This window comes from Microcaecilia unicolor, chromosome 1 (genome assembly GCF_901765095.1).
Source record: "Microcaecilia unicolor chromosome 1, aMicUni1.1, whole genome shotgun sequence".
NCBI classification, from domain to species: Eukaryota; Metazoa; Chordata; class Amphibia; order Gymnophiona; family Siphonopidae; genus Microcaecilia; species Microcaecilia unicolor.
Genome location: NC_044031.1, coordinates 750,632,724 through 750,655,198, shown reverse-complemented (window position 1 = coordinate 750,655,198; position 22,475 = coordinate 750,632,724). Strand labels below are relative to the sequence as shown.

The 22,475-nt window shown below is 43.9% G+C and overlaps 1 protein-coding gene across 1 annotated transcript in view; it reads right to left on the bottom strand.

The window, feature by feature from the left end:
- Nucleotides 1-22,475, bottom strand: part of MCTP2 (multiple C2 and transmembrane domain containing 2) — a 376,016-nt gene that overhangs the window by 6,643 nt on the left and 346,898 nt on the right. Inside the window, exons 20-22 of the mRNA XM_030189721.1 lie at nucleotides 20,199-20,308; nucleotides 10,390-10,499; nucleotides 4,198-4,295 (exon numbers count right to left, since the gene is read on the bottom strand). Coding sequence (XP_030045581.1) covers nucleotides 4,198-4,295; nucleotides 10,390-10,499; nucleotides 20,199-20,308 — 318 coding nt within the window. The remainder of the gene's footprint in view (nucleotides 1-4,197; nucleotides 4,296-10,389; nucleotides 10,500-20,198; nucleotides 20,309-22,475) is intronic.

Below are 22,475 nucleotides of genomic sequence, written 5' to 3'. Positions count from 1 at the left end.
GATAGACTCAGAAGTAACCTAAGGAAATACATCTTCACAGAAAGGGCGGAGAATTCATGGAATGGCCTCCCAGTGGCAGTATCTGAATTCAAGATAGCTTGGGGCAAGTACACAGGATCTCTAAGGGAGCGATAGAGAAACATAAAGGATAAACATAAAGGAATCCTGTTCAGAAGGAAAGGATCCTCAGGAGCTTAACCGAGATTGGATAGCAGAGCCGGTAGTGGGAGGCGGGGCTGGAGGTTGGGAGGCGGGGATAGTGCGGGGCAGACTTAAATGGTCTGTGCCAGAGCCGGTGGTTGGGAGGCGGGGCTAGTGCTGGGCAGACTTATATAGTCTGTGCCAGAGCTGGTGGTTGGGAGGCGGGGCTGGTGGTTGGGAGGCGGGGATAGTGCTGGGCAGACTTATACAGTCTGTGCCAGAGCTGGTGGTTGGGAGGCGCGGCTGGTAGTTGGGAGGCGGGGATAGTGCTGGGCAGACTTATACAGTCTGTGCCAGAGCCGGTGGTTGGGAGATGGGGCTGGTGGTTGGGAGGCGGGGATAGTGCTGGGCAGACTTATACGGTCTGTGCCCTGAAGAGCACAGGTACAAATCAAAGTAGGGTATACACAAAAGTAGCACACATGAGTTGTCTTGTTGGGCAGACTGGATGGACCGTGCAGGTCTTTTTCTGCCATCATCTACTATGTTACTATGTTACTATGTAGATGGCATGGATGGGCAAACTGGATAGGCCACATTGTCTTTATCTGCCTACATTTTTCTTTGTTTCTAGGCTCTCACCACAAGGCATCTGAGCACCTAAAGAAGGCAACCACTTATAGAATGGCCGCCATATTGGCCGCACCTTGCCCAGGATGAAAAGTTGCCCATTTATAGCTTACTCATTAGGATTAAAGATGTTGGTAGCAATAGTGCAAAAACCTCAGAAGATGACAAGCACTAGTGAGGCAATAGTTGTGGTGAACTTGTTCACAGAATCACTACAGCAGGAGATGAACCACGGAAACTAATGACACAGCTATGAGGACCGAAGATAAAAAGGAGGAGTTCATGCACCACTACCACTGTACCACGAACCCTGTACAGAAGGTACACAGAAAACGCGCCAAAAAAAATGAAAGGAAGAGAAAAATTATCAAAGGAAAAGCTGTAAAAGACAACTGATGCAAATCTAAGACCTCTGAGTGAGACACTTTAAAACAGCTGAGTTATAAAATAAAAATAGAAGGCAAGGAAATTAGGAGAGATGTGAAAGAAGAGAGGGAGACAAGCTAGAGGTATATAAAATAATGAGTGGAGTGGAACAGGTGGATGTGAAGCGTCTGTTCACGCTTTCCAAAAATACTAGGACTAGGGGGCATGCGATGAAGCTACAGTGTAGTAAATTTAAAACAAATCTTCACCCAACGCGTAATTAAACTCTGGAATTGGTTGCCAGAGGACGTGGTGAAGGCAGTTAGCTTAGCAGAGCTAAGACCCCCCCCACCTTATCCTCTTGTATCTCTGACCTCCTCCCTTCCATCTTGTCCTCCAAATCTGTTGACAAAGCTGTCTCCACTTACAATGCCACTCTCTCCTCTGCTCTTGACACCCTTGCACCGTCCATCTCCCGTCCCACAAGGCGTACCAATCCCCAGCCCTGGCTGACCCCTTGCACCCGATACCTTCGCTCCTGCGCCCGTTCGGCTGAACGCCTCTGGAGGAAATCTCGCGCCCATAATGACTTCATTCACTTCAAATTCATGCTATCCTCCTTCCAATCCTCCCTATTCCTCGCTAAACAGGACTACTACACCCAATTGACTAATTCCCTCAGCTCTAACCCTCGTCGTCTCTTCGCCACCCTCAACTCCCTCCTCAAAGTGCCCTCCGCTCCCACTCCCCCCTCACTCTCTCCGCAATCTCTGGCCGACTACTTCCGTGACAAGGTCCAGAAGATCAACCTCGAATTCACCACTAAACCTTCTCCTCCTCTTCATCCTATAACCCACTCTCTCAACCAACCTACTCAGGCCTCCTTCTCCTCTTTTCCTGCTATCACCGAAGAGGAAACCGCCCATCTCCTCTCCTCCTCGAAATCCACCACCTGTTCCTCAGACCCCATCCCCACCAACTTACTTATGACCGTCACTCCTACTATCACCCCCACCATCCGTCATATCCTCAACCTCTCTCTCTCATCTGCAACTGTCCCAGACACCTTCAAGCATGCCGTGGTCACACCACTCCTCAAAAAACCATCACTTTACCCTACCTGTCCCTCCAACTACCGCCCCATTTCCCTCCTACCCTTCCTCTCCAAGATACTTGAACGCGCCATTCACAGCCGCTGCATTGATTTCCTCTCCTCTCATGCCATCCTCGATCCGCTTCAATCCGGCTTTCGCCCCCTACACTCGACAGAAACAGCACTATCTAAAGTCTGCAATGACCTGTTCCTCGCCAAATCTAAAGGTCACTATTCAATCCTCATCCTCCTCGACCTATCCGCCGCTTTTGACACTGTCAATCACAACCTACTTCTCGACACACTGTCCTCCTTTGGGTTCCAGGGCTCTGTCCTCTCCTGGTTCTCCTCTTATCTCTCCCATCGTACCTTCAGAGTACACTCTCATGGCTCATCCTCCTCCCCTATCCCGCTCTCTGTTGGAGTTCCCCAGGGTTCTGTCCTTGGGCCCCTTCTTTTTTCAATCTACACCTCTTCCTTAGGCTCCCTAATCTCTTCTCATGGTTTCCACTATCATCTTTATGCTGACGACACCCAGCTTTATCTCTCCACACCAGAAATCACTGCGGAAACCAAGGCCAAAGTACTGGCCTGCTTATCCGACATTGCTGCCTGGATGTCCAACCGTCACCTGAAACTAAACATGGCCAAGACGGAACTTATTGTGTTCCCACCCAAACCCACTTCTCCTCTCCCTTCACTCTCTATCTCAATTGATAACACCCTCATCGTCCCTGTCTCATCTGCCCGCAACCTTGGTGTCATCTTCGACTCCTCCCTCTCCTTCTCTGCGCATATCCAGCAGATAGCCAAGACCTGTCGCTTCTTCCTCTATAACATTAGCAAAATTCGCCCCCTCCTCTCCGAGCACACCACTCGAACTCTCATCCACTCTCTCATTACCTCTCGCCTTGACTACTGCAACCTACTCCTCACCGGCCTCCCACTTAGCCATCTATCCCCCCTTCAGTCCATCCAGAACTCGGCCGCACGTCTTATCTTCCGCCTCAACCGATATACTCATATCACCCCTCTCCTCAAGTCACTTCACTGGCTTCCGATCAGATACCGCATACAGTTCAAGCTTCTCCTACTCACCTACAAATGCACTCGATCTGCAGCCCCTCCTTATCTCTCTACTCTCATCTCCCCTTATGTCCCCACCCGTAACCTCCGTTCTCTTGACAAATCCCTCCTTTCAGTACCCTTCTCCACCACCGCCAACTCTAGGCTTCACCCTTTCTGCCTCGCTTCACACCATGCTTGGAACAAACTCCCTGAGCCCATACGCCGGGCCCCCTCCCTACCCATCTTCAAATCATTGCTCAGAACCCACCTCTTCAATGTCGCCTTCGGCACCTAATCACTACACCTCTTCTCAGGAAATCTAAAGTACCCCAACTTGACATTTCGTCCTTTAGATTGTAAGCTCTTCTGAGCAGGGACTGTCCTTATTTGTTAATTTGTACAGCGCTGCGTAACCCTAGTAGTGCTCTAGAAAAGTTAAGTAGTAGTAGTAGTAGTAGTAGTAAAAAGGGGTTGGACGGTTTCCTAAAGGACAAGTCCATAAACCACTACTAAACGGACTTGGAAAATTCCACAATTCCAGGAATAACATGTATAGAATGTTGATACGTTTGGGAAGCTTGCCAGGTGCCCCTTGCCTGGATTGGCCGCTGTCATGGACAGGATGGACCCTTGGTCTTTTCCCAGTGTGGCATTACTTATGTACTTATGAGGTACCACAACAGCTAAACAAACACACATACAAGCATATATTTTCTGCAGAATGGAGCAGATGATCAACTGAACCTTGTCGAACATTTTCTTTTTAATTGTAGGAGACTATAATGAAAATTCCTTGGCTATGCACTTGGTACATAACTGTTGTGGCACAGAGAACTACAGATGTTTTTTTCATGGATTCACACTGTTGCTTTTGCTGCCAGTGGTAACCAGTTACTTGCCTTTTGAACATCACTCGGTACCCTGGAGAGGAAGTCTAATAATTCATTACTGTCAATGGCGTATGGATTTCTAAGTTTCTTAGTAAATTTATGGATGCCTGAGAAAAACAGAAACACAGGTTGTTCGTTAGGATTTTAGCCTCTTAAGTAAAGAACATGAAATGTCAAATACAGGCCACAAGCTATGAATAAGTTGCTGACATTTATTTATTTTGACTTATATACCAGAGATGCCAAGTTACCCAGTTCCAAGCTGGAGACTTTTTGGCCAGTTCTGACGCCCCAACTTACATGTTAAACCTTGTGGACCTACCTCCCAGAAACGCCACAAAATCATCCGAAAATTTCTCGACCTGAACTTCCCCGGCTGCAAAGGATTAAAATACAAGCTGATGCATGATACCACCTTCTCGTACATGGGCACAAAGTTGTGGAACGCATTACCTAGAAACCTGAAAACAATCAACGAAACAACTATCTTTCGCAAATCCCTCAAGACATATCTCTTCAACAAAGCATACAACGAAAACCCAGAACCTTACTAATCCACTGCTGAAAACCTACCGTTGACTACTGCAACTTACTCCTCACCGGCCTCCCACTTAGCCATCTATCCCCCCTTCAATCCGTTCAGAACGCTGCCGCACGTCTTATATTCCGCCAGAACCGATATACTCACATCACCCCTCTCCTCAAGTCACTTCACTGGCTTCCGATCAGATACCGCATACAATTCAAGATTCTCCTCCTTACCTACAAATGCACCCGGTCTGCGGTTCCTCACTACCTCTCTACCCTCATCTCCCCCTATGTTCCCGCCCGTAACCTCCGCTCACAGGACAAATCCCTCCTTTCAGTTCCCTTCTCCACCACTGCCAACTCCAGGCTCCGCTCATTCTGCCTTGCCTCACCCTACGCTTGGAACAATCTTCCTCAACCCCTACGCCAAGCCCCCTCCCTACCCATCTTCAAATCTCTGCTTAAAACTCACCTCTTCAATGCTGCTTTCGGCACCTAACCTTTTGTGAAATATAGTATGCCCTATCAGATGGACTCTACACTTGTCTTTAGATTGTTTAGATTGTACACCTGTCTCTTAGATTGTAAGCTCCTTGAGCAGGGACTGTCCTTCCATGTTAAGTTGTACAGCGCTGCGTAACCCTAGTAGCGCTTTAGAAATGTTAAGTAGTAGTAGTAGTAGTATACCTAATAAATGCCTCCCTTCTGCTCTCGACTTCTTCCCTTAACTAATCTCTGTACAACAATAATTGTACCTGACGTCCAAGAACAATTGTGTTAACAAAACTATGTAAGCCACTTTGAGCCTGCAAAGAGGTGGGAAAAAGGTGGGATACAAATGCAATAAATAAATAAATAAATAAATAAATAAATAAAACATGTCCCAAAGCAGTGTGGGACTTGTAGTACCCGATTCTGCCCATTGAAATCCATGCCGCAAATCTCATGATGTACCAGGGAGGTGTGGTCAGAAATCCAGGCGCGTCCCCAAATCTCCAGCCTGTAACTGGGAACTTGACATCTCTGATATATTGCTTCCCTCTATAATAAAATCTGAAGCAATTTTTATGAACCAGCCCCCCCCCCCCCCCCCCCGTAACTCATACAAACTTCTCCAATACAATACTGTAATTCCAATCAGCCCCAGTCCATAACCACAATGTTAACCAATTGCTACAAATGCTAGGTTAGACAAGCATGTTTTTAAAAAGGTGATGGATGGTTATGAGTTTCAAAAAGACTATATTGATTCTGGATAACCGAGAAAAAAAATCACAAACTCACACAAAATCTTATTCAAATCTCAGATAAGAATACAATTCCCCCTTTCATAATTAATCAAGGAAAAAGAGCTCAGAGCTTATCAGTCTCTTAATGAACAAAATACATGATAGAGGCATATAAAATAATGAGTGGAGTGGAACAGGTGGATGTGAAGCGTCTGTTCACGCTTTCCAAAAATACTAGGACTAGGGGGCATGCGATGAAACTAGCATGTACAGTAAGTGCTAGGTGTTATTGTATAAAGCAAATTTGTACAAGCAAATTTGGTAAATAGATACTTTTGTTCTGTTTTCACAGAAGAAAATCCTGGAGAAGGACCGCGATTGACTGGCAAAAGTACATATGAGAATGGAGTGGATATAGCACCGTTCACGGAAGAGAGTGTGCATGAACAACTTGAAAATCTAAAGGTGGACAAAGCCATGGGACCGGACGGGATCCACACCAGGATATTGAGGGAGCTCAGAGAGGTTCTGGCGGGTCCTCTTAAAGATTTGTTTAATAAATCCTTGGATCAAGATTGTTGTTTTCCCAGAGTTCCGGGTATGACTCAAAGTTTTTTCCTCTGAAATGATTCCTTTTAGTATATTAATTCAAAAGGAGTGAAGCCTGTGAAACTGGGATTACCTTAATCAGTGGGAATTGGATTAGAGACTCAAGTGTTTGTATTGTTAAATAATTTCTTGTTTTAAAAGAGAAAAAATGAAATCAGTTGTATTATTTCCACTAATATTGGACGATAAGTATGTTTCCAACGAAATAAATTGACTATACACCGTCTTGGGTTTGAAGAAGCCAACCAGATGATCAATGTGGAATAATGATTCAGATAAATAATAACTGGGGATAATCAGGTTAATACCACGTTTTCTTTGTTTACTGTTTTTTAATTGATCTCCTTGTCTTGTTTCACTCTCCCTATTTATTTTGTAGTCTAAGAAAGAGAAAGATTGTATATAATCCATTTATCTAGTTGAGATTGTTTTCCTCTAATATTGTATTAATGTACAGTCATCTCTGTATTACTGTTTGCAAGTGACCCTTGTAAAATGAAAAATTATAAATAAATGATTATAAAGTAAAAAAATAAATAAATAAATCCTTGGAGATGGGAGAGGTTCCGTGGGATTGGAGAACAGCGGACGTGGTCCCTCTTCACAAAAGTGGTGATAAGGAAGAAGCTGGAAACTACAGGCTGGTAAGCCTCACTTCGGTTATTGGAAAAGTAATGGAAGCGATGCTGAAGGAAAGGATAGTGAATTTCCTGGAAGCCAATAAGTTACAAGATCCGACACAACATGGCTTTACCAAAGGTAAATCATGCCAAATGAATCTCATTGAATTCTTTGACTGAGTGACCGGAGAATTGAATCATGGACATGCTATCGACGTAATCTACTTAGATTTCAGCAAAGTTTTTGACACGGTTCCCCACAGGAGGCTCTTGAATAAACTTAACAGGCTGAAGATAGGACCTGAAGTGGTGAACTGGATTAGGAACTGGTTGATGGACAGATGCCAGAGGGTGGTGGTGAATGGAATTCGCTCGGAGGAAGGAAAGGTGAGTAGTGGAGTGCCTCAGGGATTGGTGCAGGGGCTGATTCTGTTCAATATATTTGTGAGTGACATTGCCGAAGGGTTAGAAGGTAAAGTTTGCCTTTTTGCGGATGATACTAAGATATGTAACAGAGTGGACACCCAGGAGGGAGTGGAAAACATGAAAAAGGATCTGCAGAAGCTAGAAGCATGGTCTAAGGTTTGGCAATTAACATTCAATGTGAAGAAATGCAAAGTGATGCACTTAGGGAGTAGAAATCCACGGGAGATGTATGTGTTAGGCAGTGAGAGTCTGACATGTACAGACGGGGAGAGGGATCTTGGGGTGATAGTATCTGAGGATCTGAAGGCGACGAAACAGTGTGTCAAGGCAGTGGCCGTAGCTAGAAGGTTACTAGGCTGTATAGAGAGAGGTGTGACCAGCAGAAGAAAGGAGGTGTTGATGCCCATGTGTAAGTCGTTGGTGAGGCCCCACCTGGAGTATTGTGTTCAGTTTTGGAGGCCGTATCTTGCTAAGGATGTAAAAAGAATTGAAGCGGTACAAAGAAAAGCTACAAGAATGGTATGGGATTTGCGTTACAAGACGTATGAGGAGAGACTTGCTGACCTGAACATGTTTACCCTGGAGGAAAGGAGAAACAGGGGTGATATGATACAGAAGTTCAAATATTTGAAAGGTATTAATCCGCAAACAAACCTTTTCCGTAGATGGGAAGGCGGTAGAACTAGAGGACATGAAATGAGATTGAAGGGGGGCAGACTCAAGAAAAATGTCAGGAAGTACTTTTTCATGGAGAGAGTAGTGGATGCTTGGAATACCCTCCCGCAGGAGGTGGTGGAGATGAAAACGGTAACGGAATTCAAAAATGCATGGGATAAACATAAAGGAATCCAGTTCAGAAGGAATGGATCCTCAGAAGCTTAGCGGAGATTGGGTGGCAGAGCTGGTGGTGGGAGGCGGGGCTAGTGGTTGGGAGGCGGGGCTAGTGCTGAGCAGACTTCTACGGTCTGTGCCCTGAAATGGCAGATACAAATCAGGGTCAGGTATACACATAAAGTAGCGCATATGAGTTTATCTTGTTGGGCAGACTGGATGGACCATGCAGGTCTTTCTCTGCCGTCATCTACTATGTTACTATGTAAGGGGCCAGACTCTATAAATGGTGTCTAGAAAACCTGCGCAGAAAACATTTCCGCCTAAGCGTATTGTGTAAGTGGCACCTAGATTTAAGCATGGTATATAGAATACGTTTAGTTGATATCCTAGCGTCTACAACTACGCACCTCCGCTTACACCAATGAAAATGTAGCATAAATCCCAGCGCATAGATTTAGGCGCAGAGGGCTGTATTCTATAACAACGCACGTAGATTTTGGAATGCCCACAAAGCACCCATTTCCCCGCCCATAACCATGCCCCCTTTTGCCTGCATGCATTAAAAGTTAGATGCGGTGCATTTTAAAATATACTTAGCGAGTTGTGCACATAAATTCTAATTATTGCCAATTAGTGCTCATTATTGCTTGTTAAGTGCTGTTAACGCTGATTGGCTTGTTAAGCCAATTAAGTTACGTGCATTGTTACAGAACAAGCTTGGATTTCGGCATGGAACGCTAGGCGCGCTAAGTAGAATCCTGGGAGAACGTGCTTAAATACCAATTATTGATGTTTGTGATGTGCGTTTTATGCGTTTGGCACCTCATAGCAGTCACCAAGTTATAGAATGAGGTTCTATGTGTTTTCCAGCGGTTATTCCTTCCCCAGCCTTTATTTAATTATTGCAAATCCCTTAGATCTCCTTGGTTTTGCATTCTTTTTTTTTGCCAATACCAATACAGCTTTTGTTCTCTGCTATATCTACCGATAAGGGTTCATTGAGGCTTACAAATTCAGTACAAAACATCGTAAAAATGCCACAACTAATATGAGCGTCTAGAGAGAATCCACAAACGTGGAGAACTCAGTAGATCCCACGGTGCGAATAAAGAAGATAAAAAAGGTGGGAGTGTAAGCCAGGCTATCCAAAGACTGAAACCAAAAGGTTCAATTAAAAATATGTGACGTTTTCATAGTTTTGTAACAAATAATAATAAAACAACTTTACATAGAGAACGACTCGACACAACCGTTGTGTTTCGGCCAGGTGGCCTACATCAGGAGTCTGATCACTACGTTAAACCAATGAAGGGAGATTATAAATAGTTATAAATCTCAAAATCTCATCGCTCAAAAACAAACCAAATGATAGATCTGCAGACAGGATCTAAAAAGGTCTTTAAAAAGACCGTTCATTGGGTGATCCTTCTGCCGCTGCATGCTATAACACCAATAAAGAAGCTCATTCAAAAAGAACAGTCAAAAACAAAATACAAAAATTCTGGATTAGCCTGTGCTAGTTAGATAAAACACCTGCTATTATTAATCGAAACTGGACAATATAAACAAACACAAAAAATGAAACATAACAAAACTTTTCTAGCCGTACACCTATAATAAATAATGCTAGGCCCTGGGGAATTCCTGCTGTTTAATTTATCATTTTGCTCTAATACATCCTCTTCTGACATCTCAATTTAAATTAGTTTTTCAGATTTATCCCCCGAAAAAAAAAAAAAAAAAAACACATTATTTGGCTGTCACATTTGCCCCAAAATCCTAGACAGTAAAAAAGTCATGGAGGTATGAACGGAAAGGGAGTGAGGGAGGGAGATTTAATTAGTACTCAATAATTATTATCACTTTTCATTAATTACATGATTATCAGATCTCTCGTAGTTGCTCACCTCCATGCTCCAAAACTGATCTGAGCAGATTCAACAATCAAAACTTACCCCAGATTAAAATGATGTACCTCAAAGGTATGAAATACAAAATAATTGTCGCTACTGTAAGTACTGAGCAGGCAAGGAGAGACAAGAAAGGCACTGTCCAGTTGAAGGTGCTGTGAATTGGAGTGAAGGAAAAAAAAAGGTTAGCTCAATTTACAAGTACAGTATATTCCATTAAAATAGTGGTCACACTGCAACAACATTAGAGGCAAACAGCAGAAAAGGCATGTCCAAGATTACCCCAGCGAAGATCCCATGGGTACTTGTACGATATTACAGGAACACAAAGCGGAGATTTATTTTTCAGTCATGATGGCAGAATGATGGAACGGCCAAGTAAAACTAAAATAAAATGTACCATTAATCATACACAGTTAGTACGTACCATTTGCATTTGGAAATTTTTTACTAAGGAATCAGATCGTAAAACCCCACACTCAAACACTCATGCCGTTGACATTAAAATGCAGCTCCTAAGTTCATTCATTGTAGTCATTGTAACTTTTCAGAGGTCCTTTTACTGAGGTGCGCTGAAAAATGGCCTGAGGTAGTGTGGACGCGTGTTTTGGGTGCGCGCAGAATTATTGTTCAGCGCACCTACTAAAAAATTGCCTTTTTTAAAAACATTTTTGCCGAATATGGACATGTGGCAAAATGAAAATTTCCGTGCGTCCATTTTGGCTCTGAGACCTTACCGCCAAGCCATTGACCTAGCGGTAAAGTCTCATGCGGTAACCGGGCGGTAATGACCTACGTGCGCCAAAAGCCACTTGGTGCACTTCCAAGATGCGTGGCAGAAAATAAAAATGATTTTTACGGCTGTGCGCCAGAAATGAAATTACCGCAAGAACCACGCGATAGCCGTGCAGTAATTCCATGTTGGCGCACATAGGAGACTTATGCAGCTTAGTAAAAGGGCCCCTCATATCTTAGGAAACATGGAGGGACATAATCGAACGGGGCCGGTCATCTATAAGGGCGGCCACCTCTAATGACAGTCCCGTAAAGTGGCGTACCCGACCGTATTATCAAAACAAGATGGCTGGCCATCTTCTGTTTCGATAATACGGTCGGGGCCGGCCAAATCTCAACATTTGGGCCGGCCTTAGAGATCGCCACCATTGGTTTTCGCCGATAATGGAAACTAATGGCGGCCATCTCAAACCCAGCCATTTGGTCATGGGAGGAGCCAGCATTTGTAATGCACTGGTCCCCCTCACATGCCAGGACACCAACCGGGCACCCTAGGGGGCACTGCAGTGGACTTCACAAATTGATCCCAGGTGCATAGCTCCCTTATCTTGTGTGCTGAGCCCCCCAACCCCCCCCCCCCCAAAAAAAAAAACCAGTACCTACAACTATATATCACTACCATAGCCCTTAAAGGGTAACGAGGGGCACCTATATGTGGATACAGTGGGTTTTGGAGAGCTCCCATTTACCACCACAAGTGTAACAGGTGGGAGGGATGGGCCTGGGTCCGTCTGCCTGAAGTGCACTGCAGTAACCACTAAAAACTGCTCCAGGGACCTGCATAGTGCTGTGATGGAGCTGGGTATGACATTTGAGGCTGGCATAAAGGCTGGCAAAAAAAGTGTATTTAATTTTTTTTTTTTTTTTTTTGGGGGGGGGGGGGGGGCGGCCCTGCGACGGAAAGCAGTTGAAGCTGGCCAAAATTGGCTTTCGATTATACCGATTTGGCCGGCCGTAGGAGAAGGCTGTCCATCTCCTGATTTGTGTTGCAAGATGGCCACCCTTCTCCTTCAAAAATAAGCAAGATGATTATTGAATATTGAAATCTAAAAACTTTAGGGGTCCTTTTACTAAGCTGCAGTAAGCACTAATGCGTGCTTACTGCAGCAAAAAATAGCATACCGCAGAGCTTGCTGAGGCATCCCATGGTAATTTCAGGATATGCACTACAAAAATATATTTTTTGGCACAGGGGGTGTGTCTGTGGGCAGAGAGTGGGCGTGTTTTACGCCAATCAGTTAGCACAGCTACACTGCTGCATGCTAACCGATGAGTGCGTGAGCTCTTACTGCCTATGAAATGGGTGTTGATAAGGGCTCACAAGCTAATGTTTTAATGGCCATATGCTAATGGCAAAATTTACCCCCTGTTTACAAACAGGCTTATTTTTGAAAGAGAAGGACGCCCATCTTCTGACCAAAATCGGAAGATGGGCGTCCTTCTCACAGGGTCGCCCAAATCGATATAATTGAAAGCCGATTTTGGGCGTCCCCAACTGCTTTCTGTCATGGGGATGACCAAAGTTCCCGGGGGCGTGTCGGAGGCATAGCGAAGGCAGGACTTGGGCGTGTCTAACACATGGACGTCCTCAACCCATAATGGAAAAAAAAGGGCGTCCCTGACGAGCACTTGGACGACTATACCTGGTCCTGTTTTTCTTACAACCATGGCACAAAAAGGTGCCCGAACTGACCAGACGACCACCGGCATGACCTCCCCTTACTCTCCCAGTGGGTACTAACCCCATCCCACCCTCAAAAAACATCTTTAAAAATATTTTGTGCCAGCCTCCCTCAAATGTCCATCGCAGCAGTATGCAGGTCCCTGGAGCAGTTTTAGTGGGTGCAGTGCACTTCAGGCAGGCAGACCCACCCCACCTGTTACACTTGTGGTGGTAAATGTGAGCCCTCCAAAACCCACCACAAACCCACTGTACCCACATCTAGGTGCCCCCTTCACCCGTAAGGGCCATGGTAGTGGTGTACAGTTGTGGGTAGTGGGTTTTGGGGGTGGGTTTCAGGGCAAAGTCCGTGAAAGTCTGACCGTCACTGGCCTTGTTCTCCAGCTACTGAAGCTGAATCTGTACAGCCATGATCAAGACACACACCATAGAAATCTGCCCAGTACTGGCTTTGCTTCCCAATTACTGGTGTTGCCATTTAATCACCGCTCAGCATTGGTCATTGTTTGGTTCCACGCCTTCTAAACAGGATTAATTTATGTTTATCCCATGCATTTTGGAATTCCGTTACCGTTTCCATCTCTACTACCTCCCATGGGAGGTACCTACCACCCTCTCCATGAAAAAGTGCTTCCTGATATTATTCCTGTCGGCCCCGTCCAACCTCAATTCATGTCCTCTAGTTCTACCACCTTCTCTTACCTCTATATCAGACATTCCCAACCCAGCCCTTGGAGCACACATATTCCCATCAGGTTTTCAGGATATCTGCAATGAATATGTTTTCCTAGGATGTAAGACCCTAATCCTGAAGAAACTTCAGACTACCCAAAACATGGCAGCCAGACTTATCTTTGGCAGGTCAAGATTTGATAGCGCTACACGCTTCATTGGCTCCCCATCAGAGAAAGAATTAATTTTAAAGTCCACACTTTGATTCATAAGATTATATATGGAGAAGCCCCTATCTACATGAAGAACCTCCTTGACCTCCCAACCAAACAGATCGATATCTTCTTTATAACTAAACCCCACCCACGATTCCTGCCCAACGATTGTTTTACCTAAGACCATGTCTCCAATCTCCTTATGCTCATCCCCAATCTTTTCCTCATCCATCCTTCCTACGCCTTACCGTCCCCAAATTCTTCTCCTTTTACACATCCTATCCTTGTTTACCTCTCCATGTCCAACTTACATATCCTTTTACCCCTCTATTACTATGTTCACCACAATTTGTAATATCTCTTTCAAGACTTTCCACCTTATAATCGAAAGAGAAAAATGCCTAGATTTCGACCCAAATCGGGAGATAGACGTTTATCTCACAAAAACGAATAAATCGGTATAATGGAAAGCCGATTTTGGACGTTTTCAACTGCACTCCATCGCGGAAGCGTACAAAGTTGACGGGGCGTGTCGGAGGCGTGGCGAAGGTGGAACTGAGGCGTGGTTATCGGCCGAGGAGAGATGGGCGCCTTTCGCCGATAATGGAAAAAAAGTATGCGTTTGTAGCTAGAATTTAGGGCACTTTTCCTGGACCCTGTTTTTCCATGAATAAGGCCCCAAAAAGTGCTCTAAATGACCAGATGACCACTGGAGGGAATCGGGGATGACCTCCGCTGACTCCCCCAGTGGTCACAAACCCCCTCCCACCACAAAATATGCCGTTTCACAACTTTTTATTTTCACCCTCAAATGTCATACCCACCTCCCTGGCAGCCGTATGCAGGTCCCTGGAGCAGTTGTTAGGGGGTGCAGTGGACTTCAGGCAGGTGGACCCAGGCCCATCCCCCCCCTACCTGTTACAATTGTGCTGCTTAATGCTTATTAGTCGTCCAACCCCCCAAACCCACTGTACCCACATGTAGGTGCCCCCCTTCACCCCGTAGGGCTATAGTAATGGTGTAGACTTGTGGGCAGTGGGTTTTGAGGGGGATTTGGGGGGCTCAACACACAAGGGAAGGGTGCTATGCACCTGGGAGCTCTTTTACCTTTTTTTTTGTTTTTGTAAAAGTGCCCCCTAGGGTGCCCGGTTGGTGTCCTGGCATGTGAGGGGGACCAGTGCACTATGAATCCTGGCCCCTCCCACGAACAAATGCCTTGGATTTATTCGTTTTTGAGCTGGGTGCTTTCATTTTCCATTATCACTGAAAAACAAAAACGCCCAGCTCACAAATTGTCGAATAAAACATGGACGTCTATTTTTTTCAAAAATACGGTTCGGTCCGCCCCTTCACGGACTTGTTCTCGGAGATAAACGCCCATGGAGATAGACGTTTTCATTCAATTATGCCCCTCTTTGTAATTCTATCTACTTTTTACTATGTAAGCCGCATTGAGCCTGCTATGTGTGGGAAAGCGCGGGGTACAAATGTAATAATAATAATAATATTCATGAGCTAGATTTGCATGCAATTGAGGCAGTGCATGCAAATCTTTCTCATGCACATTCATTGCGGATATCCTAAAAACTCAATGGGATTAAGTGTGCCCCGAGGACCGGGTTGGGAATGGCTGTTCTATACTGGTGGGAATTCAGTAAATGGTGCTGAAAAATTAGCATGGGATACAATCAGGCCAAACTGATGCAAAATATTTTAGCACATCCCATACCAGGCTGTTTTTGTTGCGTTAAGGGCACATTAGCACTTCATGCAGGCTTAATCAAAGGGTCCCTTTATTTTTATTCCTCTGCCATAAGCAGTTTACAAGTTTATTAAGAGCTTATATCCTGCCCATCAAACACTATCTGAGCTGCTTATAATAAACAAAAGGCAATCAATAATAAATATATATAAAAAAAAAAAACATTTTATAAAACATATCAAAGATGTGAAAACAAGATCATGAAAATTTAAATACACTTTAAAAAACCATATAATATTAGACACTGTAAAATGGTGTTGCAAAAGAAAAAACAGCCAGAAAAAGGGGCGTAAGATATATTGTATAATATCATGTATAGTTATCACAGATTATAAACAAAAATACTGTGCAATGGTTCATTGCCTTTTGTTTGTTTCATATATCTATTATTGATTGCTTTTTGTTTGCATTATTCATGTTTTATATTTGTTTTTATAGACTCCTGAAGAAGGTGCTACAGTGCCGAAACACGGCTGTGTTGAGTGAAGTTGTTGTTATAAACATTACTTTTTACTCAAAATCAAACATCTTCTCCATTGTTTGGAAACAGCCTATCTCCCCCCCCCCCCCCCTTTGTTTTCCTTTTACTTTGTCTCGTGGGGATTAAGTGCACCTCCACACTCTGTGTGGTATCTCCACACTCTGTGCGGTATCTTTTTGGATCGGCTTATAATAAAACACATTAAAAGTAAAAGGAGAAATGCAATAATAATATGACCTTGAGGGAAAGAGGAAGGAGTTACAATCATGACAGGAAAGTAGGGGAAAGGAAAACACAAAAAGGGAAGGGGAGATTTGTGATTCTCAGGATGCAATCGCAACCAAGAGCATAAAGAAAAATGATTTAACTCTATGCATCCATAAATTAAAAAAGTTTTCAAATCATTCTTATAATGAAGTGAAGATGATGAAAAACATAAATGGAATGGTAGTTTATTCCATAGTTCAAGGCCTTGAACCCCCACCAAAAAATGGTTTGTCTAGTAGTATCAAACTGGATTTCTCAAATAGATGGAATTACCAATTGATTTTGTTGTGCGGATCAAAGTGATCGTGAAGGGCAGTACGGGATAAGAGAGAGAAGCTGCCTCACCTGAGGAATGAACTATATAGACAAGGAGCAATAATTTGTAAATGATACTGTGGGTCAGAGGCAGCCAATTTCCTGCTTTCAAAAGTGGGGTAACGTGGTCATATTTACGGTGTCCAGTAAGGACATTAATAGCAGTGTTTTACACCAACCGTCAACGGCGAAGGTCTTTAACTCGAAAAGCGCACACTCTGAAAACAGCCCAACACTTCACGAATCTGCAAATACTGCTCACTCTTCGGGCTAGATTCAGGAAATGCTCAAATTTAGGTGCCAGAAAAAAATTGATGCCCAAAGGGTTGAGAGCCCCTTTATAGAATAACACATAGTTGCCCGATTGCCACGTCTGCTGAACATCTGGTGTCCAATTTGGACACGCATCTGCAGTATTCTATAAGGCAGTGTGCAAACTTCTGGAATGCCTCTGACCTGTCCATGCCCCTCGCATGGCCACACCCACTTTTTTGTTGCACGCTATGGGATTTGGGCTCACAGTTTAACAGAATAGCCCTTAGCAAGATGAACGCGCAAATCCAAATTGGTGACAATTAACTTCAGTAATTGATTGATAGTGCCCAATTATTGACATTAATTGGCTTGTATCTCAGGATCATGCCCTTTATAGAATTCAAGGATTTATGTCATTGCTCCTCAGATCAGAACAAAATGAAAATGTATAAACACAAAAAACTAAACAAAAATGACCATTTTTGGCCTGTACACCCCTAGTCAAAGTTTTTTTTATGATTTGTAATAAAGACTGCTAAGCATAAGCATCGCCATGCTGGGACAGACCAAGGGTCCATCGAGCCCAGCACCCTGTCACCGACTGTGGCCAAAAGAACAAGCAATTTGTCCCGCCCATCCAAGAAATATTGTATTCCCTCGTCCATTCAATAACATTCTATGGCTTTTTCCTCTAGGAAGCTGTCCAACCCTTTTTTGAAGTCCGCTAAGTTAACCGCCTTAACCACCTTTTCCGGCAGCGAATTCCAGAGGTTAACTACACATCTCCTTTGGTGTTTGAGAAGAGCCAACTCTCCCTAATCCCCCTCTTTTTGTTCTGATTATTTGTACGTAGGGAACTAGCGCACCTCCACCTTTGTGTGGCCTTCCTTTGTTCTGTACACCCTTAGTACCACTCTTACGCCTATGTTTACTAAGGTGTGTTATAGGCGCGTTTATGTTGTTAATGCATGTTAATGGTTAACGCGTGTTAAACGCTATCAAGCCCATAGAAATGTATAGGCGCGTTAGCGTTTAATGTACTTTAATTCTAAAGGCACGTTAAAAACGCTAACACACCTTAGTAAACATACCCCTTACTGTCAGATGTATCCTTGCTGAGCACTGGCAATTTACCTCATACCCTTATTCAGCACATGTGGTAAAGTATTTCTGTTTGCCTTTTACTTTCTCATAAGATAATGGCCTTCACCTTTCTCTGAAAAAGTCTTGTCACTTTTCCTCTTTAGCTGTCTTTTCTTTCACTCCAGTCTTTGCCATTTTGCCTACTTTCCCCATCCTCCTCATTCTGAAATCCTAAGTACTTTTTTTGAGCCACCTCTTTGGAAAACCATATTGTTTTGTCATCTTGTTTGTAGGTTATTCTCTAACTTTATTTATTTGGATTTTGCTGGTACCTTCTTCAGTAGTAGCTCAAAGTGAGTTATATTCAGGTACACTGGGTATTTCCCTGTCTCTGGAGCGCTCACAATCTAATTTTGTACCCGAGGCAATGAAGGGTTAAGTGACTTGCCCATGCAGCAGCAGTGGGATTTGAACAGGCCACCTCTGGAGGTCAAGACCTGTACTTTAACCACTAGGCCACTCCTACACTCATTTTTGAAAGAACGTTTACTGCTTTTCTAACTATAGACCCCTCTCAGACTCACCTTATTTCTTGCGGTCAGCTTCTGAGCTGGCTTCTGTCTGTTCTTCCTGAGTTAGCTCTGTCTCTGTCTTTGTGTGCTGGCTGCTTCCAGCATGGCTCTAATTACTCCACTATACTGCACCTGTGTGTGTTAAGCCTCTCTGTGATTCAGTATGCTTTCTGCCTGTGTCCTGGAGTTGTGACATCATCAGTCAGGGCCTTGATAAGGAACTGGTGTTCTTCTATTCAGTGCCTTTGCATCGTCTAAGGTCTGCAGGTCAGTTTGTATGCAGTTTGCATTTCTGCCTTGCCTTGCTCTGTTTCCAGTTGGTGTGCCAGTGGCACTTCTGCTTGTTCTTGTCTAAAGTTCTGTTGTGTGTTTTATGTGACCTTGTGGCTGCCTGCTAACCTTCTAGCTTCCTGCCTTTGTCTTCCTTGAGTTCTTCCTCCATCTTGCACTTTACCTTTTGCTTTGGTTCTTGTTCTGTCTGAGAACCCTGAATCCTTTGTGCTTAGCGCTTCAGCCTTGTTCTTGCCTGGGTGCCTGTGGGCACCTTTGTCTTGATTCCAACCCTGTCTGCTTTTGGCTTCCTTTCCCTCCTGTCTGAGAACCCTAATCCTGAACCCTGTTTCAGTCAAGCTTGTTTAGAGTCCTGTGTCCGGTGGGAGAATCCTGTTGGTCCAGTCTGTCTTCAGGCTCAGTCCAGTAAGTCCTGACGGCCACATGCACCTGGGGGCTCAACCCCTGGGGAATGGTGGTCAAGGGCAGGTGAAGACCAGCTTCTTTGTCCTGCATATTCCCTGCTTGTCTTCTGCTGTAGTTCCAGTCCTGTGGTTCCAGTTCGGTTGTTCCAGCTTTGCCAGTCTACCGCTTCTCCTGCCTTGCTTGTTACCGAGTCCTGGTTGGGGTCTTGCCTACTGCTGCCGCTTGTTGGCAGTGGCCCAAGGGCTCACGTGGGTCCAGTGTCCAAGAGCCTGAGACCGTGACAACATGTATCAATCTACCCCCTCACGAAACCATCTAACATGCCTGCTGTTGATATACGCCTATGTATCCATTTGGCTGTTCCTTATAAATCTTACAGCTTCACGGGTGAATGCTAATTTTAAAGAAAGCCCTAAGGTATGGGAATGTACTGGTACCAGCCATCTGCCTGCAGAGTCTGATGAATAACAGAAAAAGCAGAGTACAATTAAAACAAGGTATGAAAACAGCTGGGAAATTTTGAGAAAAAAGTGTATTTTTCCTTCGATAACTTTAAAGATCCCAAGCAAGGCAAGAGACTGGATTGACAGCAAGGCAGGTATCTGAGTTCGGAACAGGTCAGGTAAGGAACACGCCAAACTAAATAATGAAAACAGCAGTTTCTCTCGATTATAAAGAAACAAAAGGCAGTCTTCTTACGCAGGGGGCATCTTTGCCAACCTGGAAATTATGAGGCTACAGAGATTTGAGCCATTTTTTCATTTTTACCTCTATAAATCTCTTTCCCACTACCTTATTTATTACATTTGTACCCCGTGCTTTCCCGCTCATCGCAGGCTCAATGCGGCTTAACAGGAGAATACAATTTGTAGTATCAGAATCAACAAAGGAGGTATGTGGTAGGACAAATGAACAAGGAGTAAATGGGATACAAAAGGTATGAGAGAAAGGATAGGGATAGGTAAGGAAGTGGAGCGATGAAGAAGAGGTAGGGGAAGAGCATGGAGGATAAGAAGGTTGGTAGGAGGTCATTTCTTACAGCAATAAAGGGTACACTTACTTTTTAATGCGTTCGCCAAATGATGCCAATCCTTCCAGAACGTTCTGAACTGTGATAACAATATCCTGGACCTTGTAGAGTCTGTCAATGAGTCCCTTTTTTTCAGATTCCTGAAAATAAAAATATTACTCACGTGTCATTTTTCAAAGAACAATTTCCCATTTGTAAGTAAAAGATGCTACAATGCAGGATGCATTTGAGATCACTTTTGTTCCTTTGTCATATATAACAACAAGGCTGAGGGAAGGAAGCACAGAGGTTATTATGCAGATATAAAGTGGAAATTAGATTAACATTGATCAGTATCAACAGCAGAAGACCAGTCATTGCACATGTTAAAAAGAACAGGGTTGATATTGTGGAGGAGTGGCCTAGTGGTTAGGGTGGTGGACTTTGGTCCTGAGGAAGTGAGTTCGATTCCCAGCACAGGCAGCTCCTTGTGACTCTGGGCAAGTCACTTAACCCTCCATTGCCCCATATAAGCCGCATTGAGCCTGCCATGAGTGGGAAAGCGCAGGGTACAAATGTAACAAAAATAAAATAGATACTATTGGAGATTCTACATGGAATGTTGCTATTCCACTAGCAACATTCCATGTAGAAGGCTGCGCAGGCTTCTGTTTCTGTGAGTCTGACGTCCTGCACGTACGTCAGACTCACAGAAGCAGAAGCCTGCGCGGCTACATTGGTGATCTGCAAGGGCCGACTTCTACATAGAATGTTGCTAGTAGAACAGCAACATTCCATGTAGAATCTCAAATAGTAGCAACAGTGGAGGAGTGGCCTAGTGGTTAGGGTGGTGCACTTTGGTCCTGGGGAACTGAGGAACTGAGTTTGATTCCCACTTCAGGCACAGGCAGCTCCTTGTGACTCTGGGCAAGTCACTTAACCCTCCATTGCCCCATGTAAGCTGCATTGAGCCTGCCATGAGTGGGAAAGCGCAGGGTACAAATGTAACAAAAAAAAAAATGAATTAACCAGTCAGAAATGTCTCCTGACCAGTTAAATCACTTGTTTGGGGCTAACCACTAATTTCCAGCGGTGCAAGGCCAATTTGCATTTTATTAAAATGAGCCAGCACTGCATGAAAATCTCATAATGCTGGTGAAGTTCCAGTTTAGTACATGGGTCCCTGGGTATCATTTCTTCCTTCTACATTGCTGTCATATCTGAAAAAGGAAAAATGTCTTTATAACCTGTGTATTATGACATTTGATTATTCTTAGATTGGTCTAATAAAAGGTGAGAAAACTGGATTCCTTCCATGTTGGGATACCTTTTACGGGACTAGCATAAAAACTTTCCAAAGACATTAGTTTAATAGTTTAAAAAAGCTTGATATACCACCTTTCTATTAACCAAAGTGGTTTAAGTTCAATATTTTTATCAGACAAGAACGCCAATAAAGACAGGAAAGAATCATTCATCCAGACCATCCAAACACACCTTCATACCAAATTAACAAAGCTAAAATCACAAATTTAAAACTCAATAACATTCTATTAATCAAAGGATCCTTCGAATTGCTTTCAAGATTCCACTGCAAGAAGGAACCAGTGGGACCTCAAAATCTCATCGGTTGCAACTTCTCCAACTTATTCTTGAACTGGTATCACAGCCTGCAAAGAATTCCAGTTTAATGTTATTCTGCATCAGCCACCGCTGGACGACACCCTTTGCAATTCCATGGGTCTGTTCATCAGATATAGCTGCAGGATCTAGAAGAAGAAGTGTCCACAAGCAGAGACACTCTCTCTCTCTGTAAATTTAAAACAAATCGGAGAAAATGTTTCTTCACTCAATGTGTAACTTAACTCTGGAATTCATTGCCAGAGAATGGAGTAAAAGCAGTTAGCATAGCGGGGTTTTAAAAAAGGTTTGGATGGCTTCCTAAAGGAAAAGTCCATAGACCAATATTAAAATGGATTTGGGGAAAATCCACTGTTTATTTCTAGGATAAGCAGTATAAAATGTATTGTACTGTTTGGGGATCTTGCCAGATACATGTGACCTGGATTGGCCACTGTTGAAAACAGGATGCTGGGCTTGATGGACCTTCAGTCTGTCCCAGTATGGCAATAATTATGTATGAAAGGAATAAACCAATTTGGGGCAGTTCTACAACATCTGCGCCTCTAATTAATGTCAATTTTGTAATAGCATTTGTCCACCAAGATGCCATTATAGAATACTAGTGTACTGAATTGGTGAGCCTATATCTAGGCTCAACCATATACGCCAAGGGCCAGATTCAGGAAATGACCCCAAATTCAGGCA